Raw genomic sequence first — 21841 nt, 5'->3', positions numbered from 1 at the left:
ACAGGGGAGCAAAGATGAGGGCAACAATGGTTTTCTCACCAAGAATAAGAAAAGCATGTAAACGCGAAGATGATGAAAAATACCTTGATCTATGGTGAAAAATATCTTCCAAGTTTTTTTTTTTTAAATGGCATTCAGAATCCTATGAACATCCCAAAAATGCAGTAGAAGCACTAGACAAACTACAACATCTGTTTCTGATCGAAACTCTCCACATATCAGAGACAGAAGATGACTGCCTCAACTGCATAAAGGGCATCTACAAAGAGCGTAAAGCTAAGCTCGTCGTTAATCAAAAAAAACCACGTGTTCTGTCTGAGACCGTGAACAAGGCCAGGAGTTGCACCTGTGTCACTTCTCCTTCGTGTCATATCGGAAATCTTAGCCAGAGCAATAAGACAATCACAATTGTATCAGGTTTCTTTTTGTGTGAAGAAGGATAGCAGATTCTAAAGCTCATTTGGAAATAACTCAAAGGCTCTAAGATAGATAACTGAAAAAATTAAAAGTTGAAGGACTAACACTGATTGTAAGACTGATTTTAAAGTAAAACTGCAGTAATCTAGACCGTGTGGTACAGGCATTCAGATGGATAAACAGGTAAATAGAACAGAACAATCTAGAAACGGATCAACACATCCAGGGATGGGTGAATTTTATTAAATGTGCAAAAGCCATTTAGTAAAGAAATGATGGTGCTTTCAAGAAATGGTGCAGGAACCACTGGATATCCATATGCAAAATAATGAACCTAGGTCTATAACTTCCACCACATTAGAAAATTACCTAAAAAATGTATGATGGACCTAAATGTAAAATATAAAACTATTAAAAAAAAAACTTGCACAAATACAAAATAGAAAAACAGTAAAAATGAGCAAACTAAAAACTTAACTAAAAAAGATACATGGACAGCACATGAAAGACGCTTGAAACCACTAGTCATCGGAGAAGTGCAAAATACAACCACCATAAGATACCACTACACTACACATACAGAAGGCTTGCAAAAATCTAAAAGATTGACCTTACAAAGTGTTAGAAGGGTGTAACGACCTGGAGCTCCCATACATTGGTGATAGAAATTTAAAATGGTATAACCACTTGGAAAAATTATCTTAAAAATTACATATATTCATAATAGATGTCCCATCTATTCAACTCTAGGTATTTATTCAAGAGAAATGCATAAAAATATTTGTATAGACATAGTTTATAAGCTTCCAAGCAGCTTTATTTTTTTTCAAACGGCTTTATTTTTAATAGCTAAAAACTAGAAACAAACCAAATGCCCCTCAAAAGTTAAATGCATAAATAAACTTTGATATTTTATTACAATGAAATGCTATGCAGCAAGAAAAAGAAACGAATCCTACAACATCGATGGATTTCAAAATAATTACACTGAGTCAATCAAACCCTACAAAAGAAGAATGCATAATGCATACTCTGTATAAAAGTCACAAAATGCAAAATGCAGAGCATTCTACAGCCTCATAAAGGAGATCAGTGATTGCCTTGCCATGGAGGGAGTTAAGGAGGGACGGTTTTCCTGGGGCATGAGTATGGGGCGAGGTATATGTTCATTATATTGTCTGTGGTGATGGCTTCATTGAGGTATATGCCATTAAGGTATATGCAAGTCAAAATTTAACAAACAGTACACTTAAATACGTAGGCTTACATTTTGCCAATTTTACTTCAATAAACCTGATTTTAAATTTTCAAACTTACAGTTTCTCCTGAGAATCTGTGGGCTCTAGCTTCATTACATCTGCATGAATACGCGGCCATTGAAGCTGTATTTTTCCAAGTTGCTTGCTCTACGTTTGCCATAGTCCTGTCCTTTTTTTTGTTGCCCTTATCCCGCTTGATTCATTTATTTGACTGGTTTAGAGATTTGGATTTATGACTACCAATGGATTTCTTGTCTTCAGTTAACAAACAAATGGAGGCTAAAATAGTTTCTTCCAACAGTGAAAGGGAGGAACTATCCAAACTCATTCTATGGCATCCCGTTATTTGGTCCCAACTGATTTTCCAAACCTATTTCTGAACACACTCTTCATCAGCCCATACAAACAAAAGCTCTCTATTTCTTATTCACTATTGCCTAATCTCCAAACAAGCTGTATGTTTTGGGTTTGCTCACTTGGTATGTTAATAAGATCCTTGTTTACACCATCAGCATAGAAAGGAGGGAAGAAAAAGAAAGGACTCAGGGTTTGGAATTTCCATTTCTATCAAATGCCAATTGGAAAGTCATCTTTTGTCTTTAGAAAGAAAAGAACTTATGCCAGAAAAATAATTTCTTACCTTTTGGTACAAATATAAGAGGCTTTAAAAATAAATGACCTCTTAGAAAATGAGAGGCTGTAAAAATTATCAACCATTTCATCATGGTGTAGGTGTGATGGGTCAGATGATGCCCAAAATCTTTCCCCTGTCCTTAGTCCTAAATCATCGGATGTCGATATTGCTGAATCAAGCCAGTAAATTCGAAGTTATGTTAGGTCAATCCAAGTTACAGATCATATCTTAATCTTTTTTCCTCCTATACAGTCACCCCAACCATGCCACCTTTTGTTTATTTTTATTTACTTTCTTCCGAAGATAAAGAATAATAAATGTGATTATTAAGTGACTTCATAATATTAATTTCACTTTTGATAATTTCTGCTTAGTATTAAATATGAGATAATTATTGCCTCTATATTTTGCATGCCTGTATTAAATTTATTCCCAAATATATCAATACTTGTAATAGTTTCACATGATATACTTACAAATAAAACTTCTCATCCCATACTGGATTCAAATTTCCAAAAATGGTTTTGGTTCTTCTTTTGTTCTTTCCCACTTGAACAGTAACATATGGGTCACTCGACCCTGTTTTGTCTTTTGCCTGTAAGCCTTGTGCTGAAACCACTGAAATAAATAAAAATAAATATTTTAATATAAAGATATCCTCAAACAAACAAACAAAAATGGTAACGAAGGGCAGCTCTTCTAACACTTTGCACCCTGGGTTTGTGGATACATTCCCATCGCTTTTATTCTCATGACCATTAGGACATTAAAAATATTTAATGAAAGAATGAAAACACTGAGTATTAAAACCTTCCTTGAATAAATATTTTCTTTTGCCTGTAATGAGTAGCAGCTATACACATACACTGCCCTATTCACACCAGCTATATAATTATATACACATTACTATATATACGTATAGAGAAATAAAGATGCACATACAATATGCCCAAAGTTATCCAACATAATTCAAAGGTCTGTGATTTAAAATGTATTTCTAATTGTGAGTTTGCTGTCACTACTGAACAACTCATCCTAGTTTAAAAAAAAAAAAAAAGGCATCTTTATTTTATCTTGTAAGTACCCTATGAGTAAGTTAAGAGGCTTGGTTAATGTTTATCTAGTTATAGGCAACTTCAGAAGTTCATATTACCAGACATCACTAAGCTCAAATTGCCTTGACTCAAGGATCAAATGTTTGAGGGGTACTGATCAAGAATTAAGTGAAATGATGTGTGTTTTCTCATTAAGAAAAACTGGCTAAAGAGATTTTTAGCTACTCTTGTAATTTATCAGTGGCAGGCAGCTACAAAGCTAATCTCTTATAAATTGCAGGATATTGATGAGTATATTGTAAAAGAGAAACTTCTTCCTCTAAAAGAGCTTTTGATTAGAACAACAGACTGCAATTACTTCAATTATCTAGGATACACTTTAGAAATTTCAAATACCGACTATACTTCTTATCAATATTGACAAGACTGGAAAATTCTACTTATTTTACCTATAATTACCATTAGCAGTGATTTCTAAAACACATAAAAATCTCAAGGTGGAATAAAAATTTTAAAGAAGACTTTTTACCTGTAATGGTAATTTTAGCTGACCACTTAGATGTCCCATCTAGTACACTCTGCTTGGCCGCTTTTGTGTACTGCACAAAATCTTCTTTAGAAATCTGAAACATTTCCTGAATTACTTCAAACACCTCTGGCCTGTTTTTCTCCCTAATCTTCATTCTTTCTTTCATAGCTGTAATAATGGTCTGAGTCTTGTCTTCAGCACCATGCTTAGAACTCTTTTCTGCTGCTCCTATAATGGAAAAATCAATTGTGACATAAATGCACATAAAGTTACTTTTGGATGGCCCGAGAGGGAGAGAAAGAAGAAACAGGAGAATGAATAAATGGTTTCATTCTGAGGAGTCAGGGTACCTTCTTCACGGAACAGCAGGACAAGATAAATGCTGCTGGACAAAATATCTAGGCTGAGATTCAGAACCAGCCTTTGTGTTAGTGGCAAGTAAATGGACTTCCTTCATTCCCAGCTTTTTCAGTTGTATTATTTGATTAAATCAGGGCTTGAACAAATGTGTGGTTTGAATTTTCAAAGAGCAAAAAGAATGCACAAGTCAAATACGGTATATACCACATGCCAGACAAAACCGAGAAACAGGTTATCGAGGGCAAATGTTTCCCCAAATTCAGTATTTCAAATACTTGTGTTCAAAGTGCTTAATTATTTCTAATGATGGAATTCATCATGATTAAGTGCTTACATTCTCCTTGTAAAATAAATACCACCATTGGTAAGATTTTACTTGGAATTACAGAGATTATGCTGTTTAAAAAGGATTTGGAAACCATGTAAGTACATGATGGATCAAAGGCCAGATCTCTCATTTTGTGATATGGCCATCATTTTCAATAAGCTAAATTCTTTCTACTCAAAACCCTTTTTTGATTTCCAGGACTTTTTGTTTGTTTGTTTATGACTGGTCCCAACTTTCCAGGTATTTTTAACACTAATCCTTTTGGCAATGAAAGATTTCCAAAAGTCCATTTTTGGATCCCTCACCTTCCCCAGCCACCCTCCAGGTATTTTCAAGGCTCTGTGTGGCCTCTGGGTTGTGCAATATTCCATGTCAAGTTAACAATGAACCATGATTCCAACTCTCATAGTTCCTTAGTGAATTTGACATGAGAAAGCAAAACCCCAAGGACCAGCATTGCAGGAGCAGCCACTGCTGATACCCAATATTTTTGGGTGCCCAACAAAGGTGATGTAATGAAAAGAATAAAAAACAAAACTCAGGGGGCACCTGGGTGGCTCAGTGGGTTAAAGCCTCTGCCTTCGGCTCAGGTCATGATCCCAGGGTCCTGGGATCGAGCCCCGCATAGGGCTCTCCGCTCCGTGGAGAGCCTGCTTTCTCCTCTCTCTCTGCCTGCCTCTCTGCCTACTTGTGATCTCTGTCTGTCAAATAAATAAATAAAATCTTAAAAAAAAAAAAACTATTTAAAAACAAAACTCAGTAACAGATCCAATTTTCATCTACATGACTGTATCACCCAACTTATAATTTTTTGAAATATAGTTTTGAAATAACCACATTAATATCTGGTAGAATGTTTAGAGGTTAAATGAGAGAATTTATCTGCATGATTTCTACCACAAAGGATAACCTTATTAATGTTCTTTGAGTCTAAGTCTTTGAATGTTAAGCCTAATGGAAGCACGGAAGCTAAGACAAAGAGGAAAAGGTCAGCTGTTAACTTTCCTTGTAATAAATTGATATTTAACAGCAGTACTTAAGTGAAAATCTTGATTTATTTGAAAGTATGACATTTGTTTCCCGAAGTGGAAAAAACACATTCATAATAACCAAAGTGTAATTAAAGAAAGTTAAAGGGATGAATATTCTAATGGTATAAAGAGCAGATTCCCTGCCTTTATCTTAAAACAACAACAACAAAACAAAAGCAAAAAAAAAAAACAAAAAAAACTTTGAGGACCTAAACCCCATTAAAAAAAAAAAAAAAAAAGAATACAAAGAATGAATGAATTACATTTAGGATAACTTGAAAGTATATTCCAAACGCCCTAGTCTTCTGTTAAAACAGGCCATAGAAAAGCTATGCATTTGTAAATTGCATATCCTTAAACAATTCAGCATGTTTATAATTTAACGTCAACAGTATGACTGCACATCCTTAATTCTTATACAATAAAACTAGCTTAGGCTACATTGAATAATCCCCAGCTAGCCAATAGACATATTTTACTTCAAGTACTGAAATAGTCATTAAATAGAAAAAGCAGTCGTGCCTTGAAAAAATTATTGCAAGATTCAAAGTACCCCAAAACTTGAGTATGTGACAGCCATCCTAAGAATGAATGTTCAAAAGGTGAGAAGTGCCATAAAATGTAACTCCCCCCAAATTTCTAAGTAACTATTACTGTTTTAGCTCTTAGTGCTCTCAAAGGCTACAGAAAAAAAAAAAAAAAAAAAAAAGTGTTAAAGTCCTTGAGAGTTAAAGTCCTTTGGATTATTTTTCTAAATTCAGGAAGAGCTAGCAGATGACCACCCACATAATAATGCTCATTCAAGTAATCACTATCGAATTCAGGTAGAATATACTAAAATTTTTTTTTACCTAAAGGAATCCAATCTCTGTACTTAACAACAGCATCCTGAATTTTTTGAATGAGTTAATTAAGAAAGCGTGACTATTAGCTGTGAAATCTTTCACCAATGCTCTTGATGTTGGAGTAGAAAAGTCTTAATTTGTGGACAACAGGCAAATCCCCAGCTGCAAAACCACTATTCTGGGGAGAGCAGGTTAACAGAGGCTTATGTTTAAACCTCTGTTATTTCTAGAAAAAGATATGTGGCATTTTAAAAGTTCTACTTTTACATGTTTTGATCTGAGGGAAATGATTCAATTTAAATCTATGTAGTTTGGAGATACAGAGAAAAATCTGTAATTAATTTTTGTCACCGATCTACAAGCACTTTCCACTGCCTATTGTTTATCGAACCCGATTTTCCTAATGAAACTATTTCTGAGATGGCTGCAATTTGCCATGAATTTCCAACCCTTTGGGTTTATTATTTTCCTTCAGGTTTGGTCTGTTTATCTCAAAGTCATCAGAGATAAACTTAAATTTGCATTTATATGACTCTTCAAAGTGTACGGCAGAAGGTCTAGTAGCTTCACTAAAATACAGTGAGTAATATGTCAATCAGGGATCAACAATAAATGGGATCAAAAGAGATAATGTACACTGAAAGCACTTTGTAAAATGTAATACATTATCCAAATGGAATGTATCACTGTTACTTTTAAAAACGCTTAATTGACAGATCAGAGGATACAATTATGCACAACAAAATTCATCCTTGCAAGAGATACAAGAGAATTCATCTGTAAACAGAGGCAAACTTAGCTAACATGGTCCCTTTCTACATAATTTAATGGGAAGGCCACTAAATCGGAACCCTCACTTTCTCTATAATTTTTATTTTTTTACCCAAAACATATAAATTTCATGTGAAATTCACAATTCCACCACCTTTGCATGGCAATTTATGCTTTTAGTGTTTCAGATTATTATCTATGTACATCTAACAGCTGCAATAGTCTCTCTTGGTCTCAATCTCTTTCTTGTTTTTCTCAAAAGCAATTCCAAAAATTTCTATTTTCTTCAAGTCACTTGCCTCACCTCATTAACCTCCATTCTCAGCATATGATCTTATCTCTTCTTTAACAGAGATAGAGGCTCCCTAACTCACTGGCACATTTTCTCCCCTCCCTTATGGAAGAAGACAAGCAAAACCAAATAGTAACAACAACAAAACCAAAGCTTACCTGAAATATTAGCAGATTTCTGTGGTATAAAATATTCCTAACATGGCTCATTTCAAGCAACTGCATTGCAAATTCTTAAACATTTATCAATCACCACTGGCTCAGATGCCTGTAAATCCATATAGCTTAACCACGAGCCTGTAAGGCCAACCTCAACTAAATGTATATTCCAAATCTCAAGCATGCTCTTTAGAAAACAGGATACATTCAACAAAAAGAGAAGATAAAATATTTCCTGGGAAACCTAAAACAAAATTATTGCCATATTTGAGTATTTAATTTGGCTCTGGGTTCAATTTTATGTCTTAGGAACTTTGTGTATGCTCTCACCCTAAGGCCACAATCCTGGAAAAAATGAAAATAAATTCAGTGTAAAATGATACACACGTTGTGGAGTCTTATGAAAAGACAAAATAGGGGCACCTGAGTTACTCAGTCATTAAGCATCTGCCTTCGGTTCAGGTCATGATCCCAGGGTCCAGGGTTTGAGCCCTGTGGGGGGCTCCCGGCTTGCTTCCCCCTCTCCCTCCTCCACTTCCCCTGCTTGTGTTCCCTCTCTCACTGTTTCTCTCTGTGTCGAATAAATAAAACTCTCAAAGGAAAAAAAAAAGATAATATATACTGGGCATAGGTTTGGAATCTTCAGAAAACAAAGGCTATGCCCATCATTAGAAAGCAGAAACTGGTTGGTTTACATACATCGTGCACTTAGAGTCAGCATAAAACAAGGGCATAAGTCCAAATATGAAATGGAAGAAATACATCAAGAAAATCACTTTTCAATAAGGCAAAGGAGCATAGTGGTTCATGATGCTTTGAAGGTGACAGTCCTGTGTGACTCCTGACTTGCACTTACTAATCATCTGAAATCGGGCTACTTTATCTCTGTAAACCTTAGTTTTCTCATCTGAAAAACCAAAGGAAATAATAGCAGCATTTTCTTAACAGAGTCATTTTAAGGATTAAATGAGATAATATATAAAAATTTCAATACTAATAATTGAGCAAGTATAAGGTCTAGATGTCAGAAGGTGAAGAAACAAGCATTTACTAAAGAATTTTACATTAATATGGAATTTGGGGATTTTAGCTTTAAGATTACTTGACCTGTTGAGTGCTGTGAAGTGTATAAACCTGGTGATTAACAGACCTGTACCCCTGGGGCTAATAATACATTATATGTTAAAAAAAAAAAAAAAAAAAAAAGGGTTACTTGGCCTGTAAAGCAACTCCTTGGGGCCCCTGGATGGCTCAATGGGTTAAGCCTCTGCCTTTGGCTCAGATCATGATCTCAGGATCCTGGGATCAAGCCCCACATCGGGCTCTCTGCTCAGTGGGGAGCCTGCTTCCTCCCTCTCTCTCTGCCTGCCTCTCTGCCTACTTGTGATCTCTCTGTCAAATAAATAAATAAAATCTTTTTTTAAATTTTTTTTTTTATTTTTTAAAGCAACTCCTTGAAAGCCCTCCCCACGGACAATGCCACACCCCATATCTGCCATGTGCTTAATGCTCTAGAACTACTTGCAATGGGAGCCAATGAAGTATTTGAAGATTTAAGAAAATAAAATCCAGGGGTGGCAGGGTGGCTCAGTTGGTTAAGGATTTGCCTTCAGCCCAAGTCATGATCCCATGGTCCTGAGATCAAGCCCCATCAGGCTTCCTGCTCAGCTCCCCCTGCTTGTCCTCTTTATTTCTCTTTCACTCTCTCTCTCCCCTCTATCAAATAAATAAATAAAATCTTTAAAAAAAATAGTTCAAAGAAATCAGAAGAAATTATTATAGTATTTTAATTTTTCATATCCATAAATACATTTGAGGCTGGTGAAGCCAGAGGAGGTAGGTAGTTGATATGCATGGAAAGGTCTGATATTAAGGCATTTCTCCCTGTAGGAGTCTCTAGCCCAAGAAACTTTACTGCTTTTCATTCCTTTCCACATAAAATCCTATAGGTGGCCCTGTTCTTGGGGCCTCTGTTTTTCTTTCTCATGACATCATGTAGGTGGGCATGTAGCTGGCATTTTTTACCTTTTCCCTTTAGTTGCTTTAGAGCCAAGATCATCTTAACCCTCCCCTTCTAACATGCCTTCAGTCTTTCCAAGGAGCAGATCTACAACTCCCATCTTCAAATCACCTGTCTCCTTTGTCTTATATAATCAAAGCTACACACTCCACACAATTTCTGGAACACAACAAAGAACGGACATTTAACAGAAGGATAATTGGAGGGTCACAGTCCTAGCACAACATCACCTCCTCTTCTCATAGGTGTCCCCATCACTGACGGTAGGAGAATGTGGGCAGGGAGCCCCCTTTCAAGGAACTGCCACCTTCTCTAAAGTAATTTTACTTTTGTTGAGCTTGGGTCCAAAACCAAAAGTCAACCTTTTTTCGCTGCCCACCTCTACCATATTCAGTCATCCCATTATTGGTAAATGCAAACTTTGAGAACAAGTTCAGAAACATTTGCATATTACAAGATGATGAAACCAGGAATGTATTCTCAAAATTGTTTGTCAAAGCTACAGCATTCTTTAGATACTAACTTCCGTGCTTGCTTCGGCAGCACATATACTAAAATTAGATACTAACTTCCTTGATATTTCTCAATTATTTCAGAGTCAAAAATTGTATAGATGAGGGGAAAACTAATTTTAACAAAAGAAAAAAGAGTGCTCGATTTCAAAAGTATTTTTACGATGTAAAGGAAATAAAGAAATCAAAGGAGAGATGGAAAGAGGAAAGATCTTTTCTGTTCTTATCACTTTTCACAACAGGTTTTTTTTTTTTTTAACAAGATAAAAGAAAACAAAATTTTAAGCACATTATTTTTTTCTATTTCTCTTTTCTTAACCAGCCTCTGAATGGAAGTTGGCTGATACGACTAGTTACTTCACAGTGTTATTGGAAGCCTGCCTGGCATTAACAGGCCACACTGTTCTCCTATTGGACGCAAGCAAACTCACAGGACACCAACTTCACATGGCCTGTGTGACCATGACCATGTTGATATGAGACAAACAAGGTCATCTTACAAGTTTATCTAACCACAAATGAAAACAAACCATAAAATACCAAACAACCCCTCTCCTAACTAACGAGTGACTGTTGTTTCTTTGCTAAGCACAGCTATTCACATCAGTCTTGTCCTTCCTCCTGGTAGATAAGACTTTCTTTAACCTACACAATCATACATTTTCCTCACTTTCAGACCGACCTCTGCTTTCTAACACCATCTTACTGAGATGGCCCACGGTTTATCCTGCTGTATATCCTCCTTTGCAGCAATGGATAATAAACTGAACTTATAAAACTACAGATGCGTTACCTCACTCCAGTCTGAATGGCTAAAATTCACAACACAGGAAATAACAAGTGCTGGTGAGGATGTGGAGAAAGGGGAATCCTCTTATACTGCTGGTGGGAATGCAAGCTGGTGCAGCCACTCTAGAGAACAGTGTGGAGGTTCCTCAAAAAGTTAAAAATAGAGCTAAACTATGACCCAGTAATTGCACTACTGGGTATTTACCCAAAAGATACAAATATAGTGATCGAAGGGGCACCTGTACCCCAATGCTTATAGCAGCAATGTCCACAATAGCCAAACTATGGAAAGAGTCCAGATGTCCATCAACAGGTGAATGAATAAAGAAGATGTGGTTTATATATACAATTGACTATTATTCAGCCATTAAAAAAATTAAATCTTGCCATTTGCAAGGATTTGAAAGGACTAGAGGGTATAATGCTAAGGGAGATAAGTCAATCAGAGAAAGTCAATTATTATATGGTTTCACTCATATATGGAATTTAAGAAACAAAACAAAGGATCATAGTGAAGGGAGGGAAGATAAAATAAGACAAAATCAGAGAGGGAGACAAACCATAACAGACTCTTAATCACAGAGAACAAATGAGGTTGGTGGAGGGGAGGTAGATGGGGGGATGGGGTAACCGGGTGATGGGCATTGAGAAGGGCACATGATGTAATGAGCCCTGGGTGTTATAGACAACTGATGAATCACAGAACTCTACCTCTGAAACTAGTAATATACTAATGTTAATTAATTAAATTCAAATTAAATGAAATAATAAAATAAAATACTATAAACATGTTTTCAGTGGTCTTTAGCTAAGGGGCATTAAAAGTATTACTAACTCTTTTCACATATGTAGAATATGATGTTCAGAAAGGTTTTGAAAAATTCCAGTAGCAGCAGGATTAGCAACCAGATCTTTATCAAGTAACTGAGGACTATGAAATCTAAATATGGATATAAAGATACCCATTGCTTACTGATGTTGAATACCTGTATGGTGTCACGTATGGCATACTCACCATTTTTGTCCCCTTACAGCAGCCTACCCTAAACCTGAAGATTTATTATTAGTTTATTAGTTTATTCCTTAAGATTAAGAAAATGACCATTGTATTACAATAACTCAACTACTGATTCCATTTTTACCCAAATTAACTTATTAGATGATCTTCTCCTTAATGTTGTTGAAAAGTCAATGCAGTAGGTATATTGTGATAGGGATATACTCAAGCTCGGTGGGTTGGCCACAGAGGACAGGACTTGAGTCATCATCATGACGTGAGGCCAACATCTGGGCAGCATAATTTGCCTAAAAGTCAGGGGTACTGCATGGGAGAGTGGGAAAGCACTATATATAAAATTCCTGAAATTGCCATTTTTTCCCCTAATACAAGCTTTGCATATTTCTTTATAAATTAGGACAGAATACTACGCTGGCTGTTCAGAGATGTGGGATCTAACTTTATGTAAGATATCTATTTGATTCTTTTTGACAAGAAACTGGATTATGTGAACTCAGTAAAATCAGTAGATTGGGTTCTCCAATCCACTGAACTCAAAGGCTCCCTTAATAATCTGTGATTTTACAAAAGAATGGTCTTTAAACCACTACATGTTATTTCGAACTGCAATTCTCATGCCTTCGTTTGTTGCTTAACCAACATTTATTAAGCATCTGATTAAGCCACAACATGTGTTAAATTCTGGAGAAATAAAGAGAACAATTCTTGTTTTTATTCTGAGTGTGTGTGTGTTTGTGTGTGTCTATGTTGACAGACTGCAAAGTCTTCAGAAAGAGATTAGCAAAATAATAAACGTTCTAAAAACCTGAAGACTCTGATTTGAAAAAGACAAGTATTTGAAAAACTGTCATAGGAAGTCCACTTATTAAATATTTTTTCTAGTGATAAGATGAAAGGATAGAAGTTTAAAGAATAGAAGTTACTAGGAAGTGGGGCTTTGTTCAAGCTGTTAATTTACACATTGCAATTTTCTAATGATGAATTAAGCCCCTGACAAGGTCTACATTTTTCTTAGAAGTGTTCAAACAGACTGACCATATTGAGAAAGAAATCATAGAACCTCCTCATTTTCACAGGAGGCTGGCTACATTAGCTAGACTTCCCACACTGATTTCCCACTTTCTTATTCTCTCCTTTTCTTCCATCATAGACATATGTGGAAGTCTTTTACACAAGGGGTGTCACGATTAAAAATTTCTTGTTTAAAGCAATGAAAAGAGAAATTTCTTAAAGTATTATTGATTCTGTAGAGTCAATTTCAAATTTTACTGATAGTTATTGTGCAAAGTGATGTAGTTGAATTCATATACTTGCAAAGCCTCTTTCTGTTCAATGCAAGGGTGGATTTTAGGAAAACAGTAGAAAGGTATTACTAAAGAAAATATTCTCTTCCTGGGCCACTCACACCTACCCTCGTTTTTCTCAACTATTTTTGATTCTTTCAATTTATATGTGCATTTTAATGAATCTCGAAGAAAAAGTTGCCTAATTTAGCCAATATCCATCAATGTATCTTAAGAAACAGAATATAAAAATGTTTCCAAAGTCTAATGAATGTGTGACATCTTTATTCTCTAAAACACTGAGAGAAGAACCAGCTCATTTCTGAAGTATAATCTACATCATTTTTTTCCTTAATGGATTCAAGCCATTTGTTTCTAGATGGCAATATTTTTCTGTTTTTTTTTTTCAAATGTCACTGCCCTAATACGCTAATTTCTTAAAATGCCTGTTTACAATTCATTTTTTAAATATGTAGAATTCTAATCGGATTATGAGATTATGCAAGTTAGCTCCATAGTATTGAATCAATCCCCCTTCCTTTTAAGCAGTTATTCCTAAATATATATATATTTTTTCAAAGAGACACTACCCATTTTGGAAAAACAAAACAAAACAAAACATTCATTACCATTAGTAGCCTCCATGTGATCTGATAGTGTAGGGAGAATACTAATAAAGTAGAGAAAACTGTAGAATGTGCATGACTTACTACAAAACCAGCTGTGACAGCATTTATGATTTAATCTTTATTTTGGCATTTTCCTCTGATCCCCCTCAATTTTAGGCAACCCATGGATGTTACACATTCACTGTATTCATATGAACAATAAACAGAGGGGACAATATTTACATGTGAAGAAAGGTTTGCAAATGAAAGTCCCTGCTTAAATAGATTTCATTGGCAGTATTTTTGTTTTGTTTTGTTTTTTGGTTTTGTTTTCTGTAGTAATTTAAGGGTTGTAACCACAACCAAATCAATGTAGCACTGAAAAGACAGTAATATGTATTTTAGACGGTGATGTTTTGGCATTTCTGGACCTAATCTAAAGCAGCAGTACAAAGAATTTTTTCTGGAAATGGAAAATTTAAGATAACTTGTCATAAAGGTCGAAGTGACATGTACCTATTCAGAAGTGTAAAAGGATGGGGGAAGCCATTAATATTCATTGAGTATCTACTATGTGCCAGACTCTTAGCAGAGACTACTTCATTTAGTTTTCCCCATAACCCTCTGAGGTAAATTTTATTATTCTTGTTCATTTGGTGGAGAAAAATGAAGCCGTGAGAAGTTAAAAAACTTGCCCAAGGTCATATATCTGGTTAGATGTGTCTTCGATATTCAAACACAAAACCTCCCAATTCCAAGAATATGACTCCAAATAGGCAGACTCCAAATAGGCTTGGGAAGGAGTTCAGATTGCTGTAATCACAAGGGTGTGCCTTAGCCCTTGTCTGAGGAAAATGACTTTAAAGGGTCCCACTTTCCACACAGGGCTATTATGAGATGGAAGTGACCAAACAGATCAGGAGTTGCTTTCAAGTTTTCTACTGGCCAGGTGTGCCATTGCTTTAAGGCATCTAAGTTAGCGCTCAGCACTATGGGAACAGATTGTCAACGATAAGACTTGATGGGTGGTTTGCGAATCTTTGTGTGATAGGAGGGGTGGGGGTTGGAATTACTGAAAGGCAGCAAGAGCTGAAGAGGTCTAATCTGAAAACATGGAGGATGAGGCAGGCTCTGCATATATATCTCTACCCTAATGAGGTACTCACTCTGCAAACAGTCAGCATTTAGGAGGTCCTGACACTTTTCATGGCACTTCACTCCACACTCCAAACACTTCATGCCTTGACGAGCAATGCCCCACAGGAGCCCTTCACACTCGTAACAGTAGGTGGGTGTTGTTGCCGTCCAGACTTCGAAGTTGTGGGGGGTAGTGGAGGACATGGGGTAGATCAGTGCCTGCAAAGTCTTCTTGAAGACATGTATTTTCTGTAAAGATAAGTTATAATGCCAGCCAAGTCAGTGGATTTGGAGAATTTCAGCATAAAATTATTTTATCACTTCTCCCTGAAAATACTATTTTGAAAGAGCCTCTTAGTTATTGACAAGTCATGATAGTAAGCACAGTAATTCTGCTCACTTATTCTTCTCTCAGCATTCTAGGGCCCACGTCAGTCATTTGAACACAAAGAACTCCCTAATCTCCCAGATTGGACTGGGTTCCACTGTTGTGCAACTTCTTTCATAGCAGCAAGAAGCTCTAATTACTTGATAATGTCCATGTCCTGCTACATTGTGGACTCTATGAGGCCAAGGATGATATAGATCTCCTTGGGCTAAACTGGTTGTTGACAAAATTGTGAAGTAGATGGGAAGTAGATTCTCAACGCTGACATTGTCTCTCCAGAAACATCCCACCCCTCTTTTGTATTCTACTAAGGCCTCTCATTCCTGACTCTGTACTCTCCCTGACACTTCAACCCTTCCCAGCCCCGAAGTATGCTCATTCTATAATTCCTTCTGTAGGGGACTGCTTTCATTGCCTATCCTTTCAGAAGGAACTCATCAACTAATTCATAAGAGACCATCAGTAGTAGGTAAAGGCTAAAAGTGGCACTCTCTCATCGTAATGGTAATATTTTAAAGGGAGATAACTTTATAGCATATAAAAGACTTTCAGTGATAAGCCACTGGTGCAGTAGAAAAACTCACTGCATGAGTAGCCAGGCGACCTGGGTTCCCTAGCATAGGGCCAATCACATGACATTTCACATGGGTTTTTTCAGGCCATATTTACAACCAATCTTCCAAATTTCTTTTCTTAGTGTCTAATAGTGGTTATCATTGTCCCTGCCACATACTTGGGATACAACACATATTTTGTGGAGTGAATGTTCTGCCACTTAGGAATCTTATAATTCACAGAGAGACTTAGGTCTCTAAGGCTTACTTTCTTTCCCTACATATCTACCTACCTGCAGTATTATTTTGAAGATCAAATTGTATGATAGTAAGCAACGTATTACACAGATTTCAAAATACTAAATAAATACCAATTGTCAGTACTCATAGTGGATTTTCCAGAAACCACCATAGGTTGATAGGAAAGAGACTTGTCTGGATGAGTCCTTTTCTGTGCTTTTTCATATCTAACTATGTAGGTGACTTTTTTTTTTTTTTTAAGGTTTTATTTATTTGACAGAGAGAGAAAGAATGAGCTGGGGGAGAGGTAGAGGGAGAGTGCAAAGGGCAGACTCACTGTTGAGCTCAGAGCCCTCATGGGGCTCAATCCAAGGACTCTGAGATCATGATGTGACCTGAAGTCAGATGCTTAACCTACTGAGCCACCCAGGAATGCCTGCAGATGACTTCCTGAAAGAAAGACTATCACTCTCTGAAGTTACATTTACAGGTAATTTCACACAACTGCCTCATGCATAATGAATGAATATTTACATAAATCCTGTAGGAGCCTAGCATTTACAAGAAACAATGTTGCATTAATAAATTAATGTAAAAAAATAATAAATTTTGCATTAATAGTCCTTAAATCTAATTTCAAAATATCTTAAACCTCATTTCAGAGTATCTTCACAGTGTTGAAATGACCAATTTTCCACAATTTTTCAATTCCACAGTATAGTTAATGCATATTCCCCTTTCTTAGTACATTCCCCTCACTGTGTGTTTTCCCAGAATATGTTTGGTCATGGTACTGGAAGACTCCCTGCGGGGGGTTAAGCTTCACTGAAATTTTTTCTAACTTTTAAACAGCAAGATCCAGCCTTGCTATTACATGAGTTTTAGTCAAGACTTTCAACACCTCACGTGAATCTACAGAGCAGCACTATGACCTAATACGGGAGTGGGAGACCCCCATATTAAGGTTTATAATACAACTGGACCCATCCTTTTCAATAAACACAGCCTAAGCCAAGTAAATCTTTCAGCTTCCTTTCATAATGAAGACGTCTTATCTTGCAAAAAAACTGTTCAGAGCTCTTTCAGAATTAAAACTATGTATTATTCATGGTTGCTTCCATTGTAACGCTGAGCAGAGTGGGTATCTTTAATATCATTAAAGTGAATTGAACAATTCTTGCCATAATAGATTTTCAAACAGCTGTCCACAGCCAGCCTTCTGTTCTAACTGAGCTGAGGGGGTATGTGTATGCAATGTAGCATTTTTAGTTTAGATTAAAAAATAAGTAGGAAATTTAGTTATATTTACAATCATATCAGGTAATTTGTCGTTTGTCTTAGTAGGGAGAAGTAATTTGAACCCAATAAAACACTAGGTGGGAATAGTCTGCTAATGAACCCAAGAAAACTAAAATATTTATGAACTTAGAAAGCAGGGTTAGCTAAAAAGTTGTTCTGAACGTGAACTTACCCACATATTTCAGAATTAAGTAAATTATTCATACATTTTCTCCAGGTCCCTATGTGTATATTTTCTTTTTATTGAATTCAAGGGATACATAGTTGGCCTCCTTAGGTGTAACAAATATAAGAAATAGTTCCTAAAAAATTAAGCATGATAGAGAAAAACAAGAGAGTTCTGAAAAGACACCTGAGAAGTTTTCATTGAAATGTTTTGTTTGGTTGGGATTAAAGAGCCATAATCTACTTCATAAAAATAGAGGGAAGCAAATTTAAAAAAAAAAAAAAAAAGGAAATAGGGAAAATTTACTAGACAGCATAATGAAAATCAATTGAATGTGACACTAAACTAAATCTAACATTTAAAAGCTACAGACACCGGATAAAATACTGGATAGCTCACTAGAGGGTATATATCCCCAGTCTTAAAGAAATGAAAATATGCATCTTTTTTATTTGTGATTTCTGGGATATTAGCATTGTCTATCAAAGCTGAAAATTACTCTAAAATAAATGACACATGGAGGGACCTCGGGGTGGCTCAGTCAGTTAAGTGTCTGACTCTTAGTTTTGGCTCAGATTGTGATCTCATGGCTCATGAGATCCAGCCCAGCACTGGGCTCTGCACTCAGTGGGGAGAGTGTGCTTGAGGATTCTCCCCTCTTGCCCCCCTTGCACGCTCTCTCTCAAACAAGTAAACCTTTTTTAAAAAATGACACATGGCAACATTTCTCACTGAAGCGATGTATAAGATGCAAGGATGGCCACTTTAGAAACTCAGCAAGTGAGTAGTTAGGAAAGCATGTACAAATCTATTTCATAAGGAGGGATTCTTACTCTCAGGAAAATACTTCATCCTGAGGTAATGAAGTACTTTCATAGCTGCAAAATAAGACTAGATCAAACCAGATTATAAGCAAGGACCAAGAGTGTGAGAGTTTTGTGGAATAAATCAAAAAAGATAGGGTAAGGAGCACTGAATAAATCAAAGGGGAAGAAATCAAGGGGAAACTCCAAAATTAGCCATGGACCATAGAAAATGGGAATCTAACACCATTAGGAGTTGGACTGAAAGCAAAGATATCTTTTTTTTTTTTTTTTTAATGTAGTGCCTTTTTTTTTTTTTTTTTAAGATTTTATTTATTTATTTGACAGACAGAGATCACAAGTAGGCAGAGAGAGAGGTGGAAGCAGGCTCCCTACTGAGCAGAGAGCCCGATGCCGGGCTCGATCCCAGGACCCTGGGATCATGCCCTGAGCCGAAGGCAGAGGCTTTAACCCACTGAGCCACCCAGGCACCCCAAATAAATAAAATCTTTAAAAAAAGGTCAACACCATCCAAAGCAAACTACATTCAATGTAATCTCTGTCAAAATAGCATTGTCATTCTTCATAAAACTAGAACAAATAATCCTAAAATTTGTATAGAACTACAAAAGACCTCAAGTAGCCAGAGCAATGCTGAGAAGAACAAAGCTGAAGGCATCACAATCCCAGATTTCAAGATAAACTACAAAACTGTAGGAATCAGAACAGTATGGTACTGGCAAAAAACTAGACACAAGGATCAACAGAGTAGGGTAGAGAGCCCTAAAATAAACCCACACCTATACAACCCATTAATCTATGACATTAGAGGCAAGAATACCCAATGGGAAAAGACAGTGTCTTCAGTAAGTGATGGGAAAACTGGATGGCTACATGTAAAAGAATGAAACTGGACCACTTTCTTAGACCATACACACAAACTCAAAATGTATTAAAGACCTAAATGTCAGACTTGAAGCCATAGGCCTCCTGAAAGAAAACATAAGCATCAATTTTAACAACATGTTTATGGATATAACTCCTGAGGCAAGGGAAACAAAAGCAAAAATGAACTATTGGGACTACACCAAAATAAAAAGTTTCTGCACAGCAAAGGAAATGATCAACAAAACACAAGGGCTACCTATTGAATGGGAGAAGATGATTGCAAATGACATATCTGATAAGGGATTAGTGTCCAAAATATATAAAGAACTTACATAATTCAACACCAAAAACAAAAAATCCAATTAAAAAAATGAGCCAATGGGGCACCTGGGTGGCTCAGTGGGTTAAAGTCTCTGCCTTCGGCTCAGGGCATGATCCCAGGGTCCTGGGATCGAGCCCCACATCAGACTCTCTGCTCAGCAGGGAGCCTGCTTCCTCCTCTCTCTCTCTGCCTACCTCTCCACCTACTTGTGATCTCTATTTGTCAAATAAATAAATACAATCTTTAAAAAATAATAAAATAAAATTTAAAAATGAGCCAAGAATCTAAATAGACATTTTTTTCCAAAAGACATACAGACGGCCAACAGACAAATGAAAAGATGTCCAACATCACAAGCCATCAGGGAATACTAATCTAAACTACAATGAGATATCACTTCCACCAGTCAAAATGGCTAGTATCAAAAACAAAAAATAACAAGTGCTGGTGAGGATCTGGAGAAAGGGAACCATCATTCACTATTAGTAGAAATGTAAGTTGGTGCAGCTACTGTGCACACAGTATGGAATTTCCTCAAAAAATTAAAAATAGGAGTACCATACAATTCAGTAATTCCACTATTGAGTGTTTACACAAAGAAAGTGAGAACGCTAATTGGGAAAAGATATATGCATCCTTATATTTATTGTAGCATTATTTAAATAGTCAAGATATGAAAGCAACCCATGTGTCCGTCCATAGATGAATGGACAAAGAAGGAGTGTTATACACACACACACACACAATGGAATATTACTTGTCCATAAAAAAGAATGATATCTAGCCAGTTGTGACAAAAGAAAGGATTTAAACATCATTATGCTAAGTGAAATAAGTTGAAGAAAGACAAATAGCATACAATTTCACTCATATGTGGAACAAGCAAGCAGAGGAACAAAAAAAGAGAGACAAACCAAGAAACACTCTTGACTATAGAGAACAAACTGATGGTTACCAGAGGGCAGGGGTGGGGGGTGGTGCAGGGGAAGGAGGAAACAGGTAACAGGGATTAAGGAGGGCAGCTGCTCCAATGAGCAGTGGGTGTTGCATGGATGTGTTAAATCACTGTATTGTACACCTGAAACCAAAATCATACTGCATGTTAACTGGAATTTAAACAAAAACTTAAAAAAAAGAACAATAATGAAAAACAAATGAACATTCAAACAAACAAGACCCTTATAGAGAATAAAATGGTGATTGCCAGAGTGGAAGTGAGTGGAGAGATGGGTGAAACAGATTAAGGGTATTAAGAAATACAAGCTTCCAGGGGCGCCTGGGTGGCTCAGTGGGTTAAGCCTCTGCCTTTGGCTCGGGTCATGATCTCGGGGTCCTGGGATCGAGCCCCGCATCGGGCTCTGCTCAGCAGGGAGCCTGCTTCCTCCTCTCTCTCTCTGCCTACCTCTCTGCCTACTTGTGATCTCTGTCTGTCAAATAAATAAAAAAATCTTAAAAAAAAAAAAAAAGAAATACAAGCTTCCAGTTTACAATAAATATATCAGAGATAATTAAAAAATACAGCATAGGGAATATATTCAATAAATTGCAATAACATGTTTGGGAACAGATGGAGACTGCACTTAGCATGGTAAGTACTGAATAATGCATAGAATTATCAAATCAGTGCTAGACACCTGAAACTAATATAACGATGTTAATTATACTTCGGTAAAAGAAGTTGTATTTTCAGTAAACATTTAGGAAACATCCACATTAAAATCAACAGTATGGATCAATTTAACCCATTTGTTGAAGAAGAGGGAACATAAAACTCAATCTGCATGAATGCACCTTGTAAAAGAAAGGAAGAAGGACTTTTAAAAAGTAAGAGAACTAAGCTCAAATGCATTTTGGGAAGTGTAAATTGATTGAATTCACGTGTAAAAAGGAAAATTCTCAGACTGAATTTAAAATTAAGCTTTATGAGAGGGATGCCTGGGTGGTTCAGTGGGTTGAGCATCCGCCTTGGGCTCAGGTCATTATCCCCAGGTCCTGCTCTGCAGGGAGTCTGTTTCTCCCTCTGCCTCTGCCCCTCCCCCTGCTCATGCTTGGTTGCTCTCACATCTCTCTCAAATAAATAAGTAAAATCTTAAAAAAATAAATACATAAAGTTAAACTATGTGAGATACACAGGG

General features: G+C 36.4%; 1 protein-coding gene across 1 annotated transcript in view; it reads right to left on the bottom strand.

Moving 5' to 3' along the window:
* Window positions 1-21841, bottom strand: part of UNC13C (unc-13 homolog C) — a gene marked incomplete at both ends in the record, with an annotated part of 558183 nt that overhangs the window by 338809 nt on the left and 197533 nt on the right. The window contains 3 exons of the mRNA XM_080807399.1: window positions 2787-2928; window positions 3895-4122; window positions 15076-15295. Coding sequence (XP_080663525.1) covers window positions 2787-2928; window positions 3895-4122; window positions 15076-15295 — 590 coding nt within the window. The remainder of the gene's footprint in view (window positions 1-2786; window positions 2929-3894; window positions 4123-15075; window positions 15296-21841) is intronic.

The sequence above is a fragment of the Martes martes genome (genome assembly GCF_963455335.1).
Source record: "Martes martes genome assembly, chromosome: 7".
Taxonomy (NCBI): Eukaryota; Metazoa; Chordata; class Mammalia; order Carnivora; family Mustelidae; genus Martes; species Martes martes.
The sequence above is the reverse complement of the archived record's forward strand: the minus strand, read 5'-3'. Positions and strand labels throughout refer to the sequence as shown.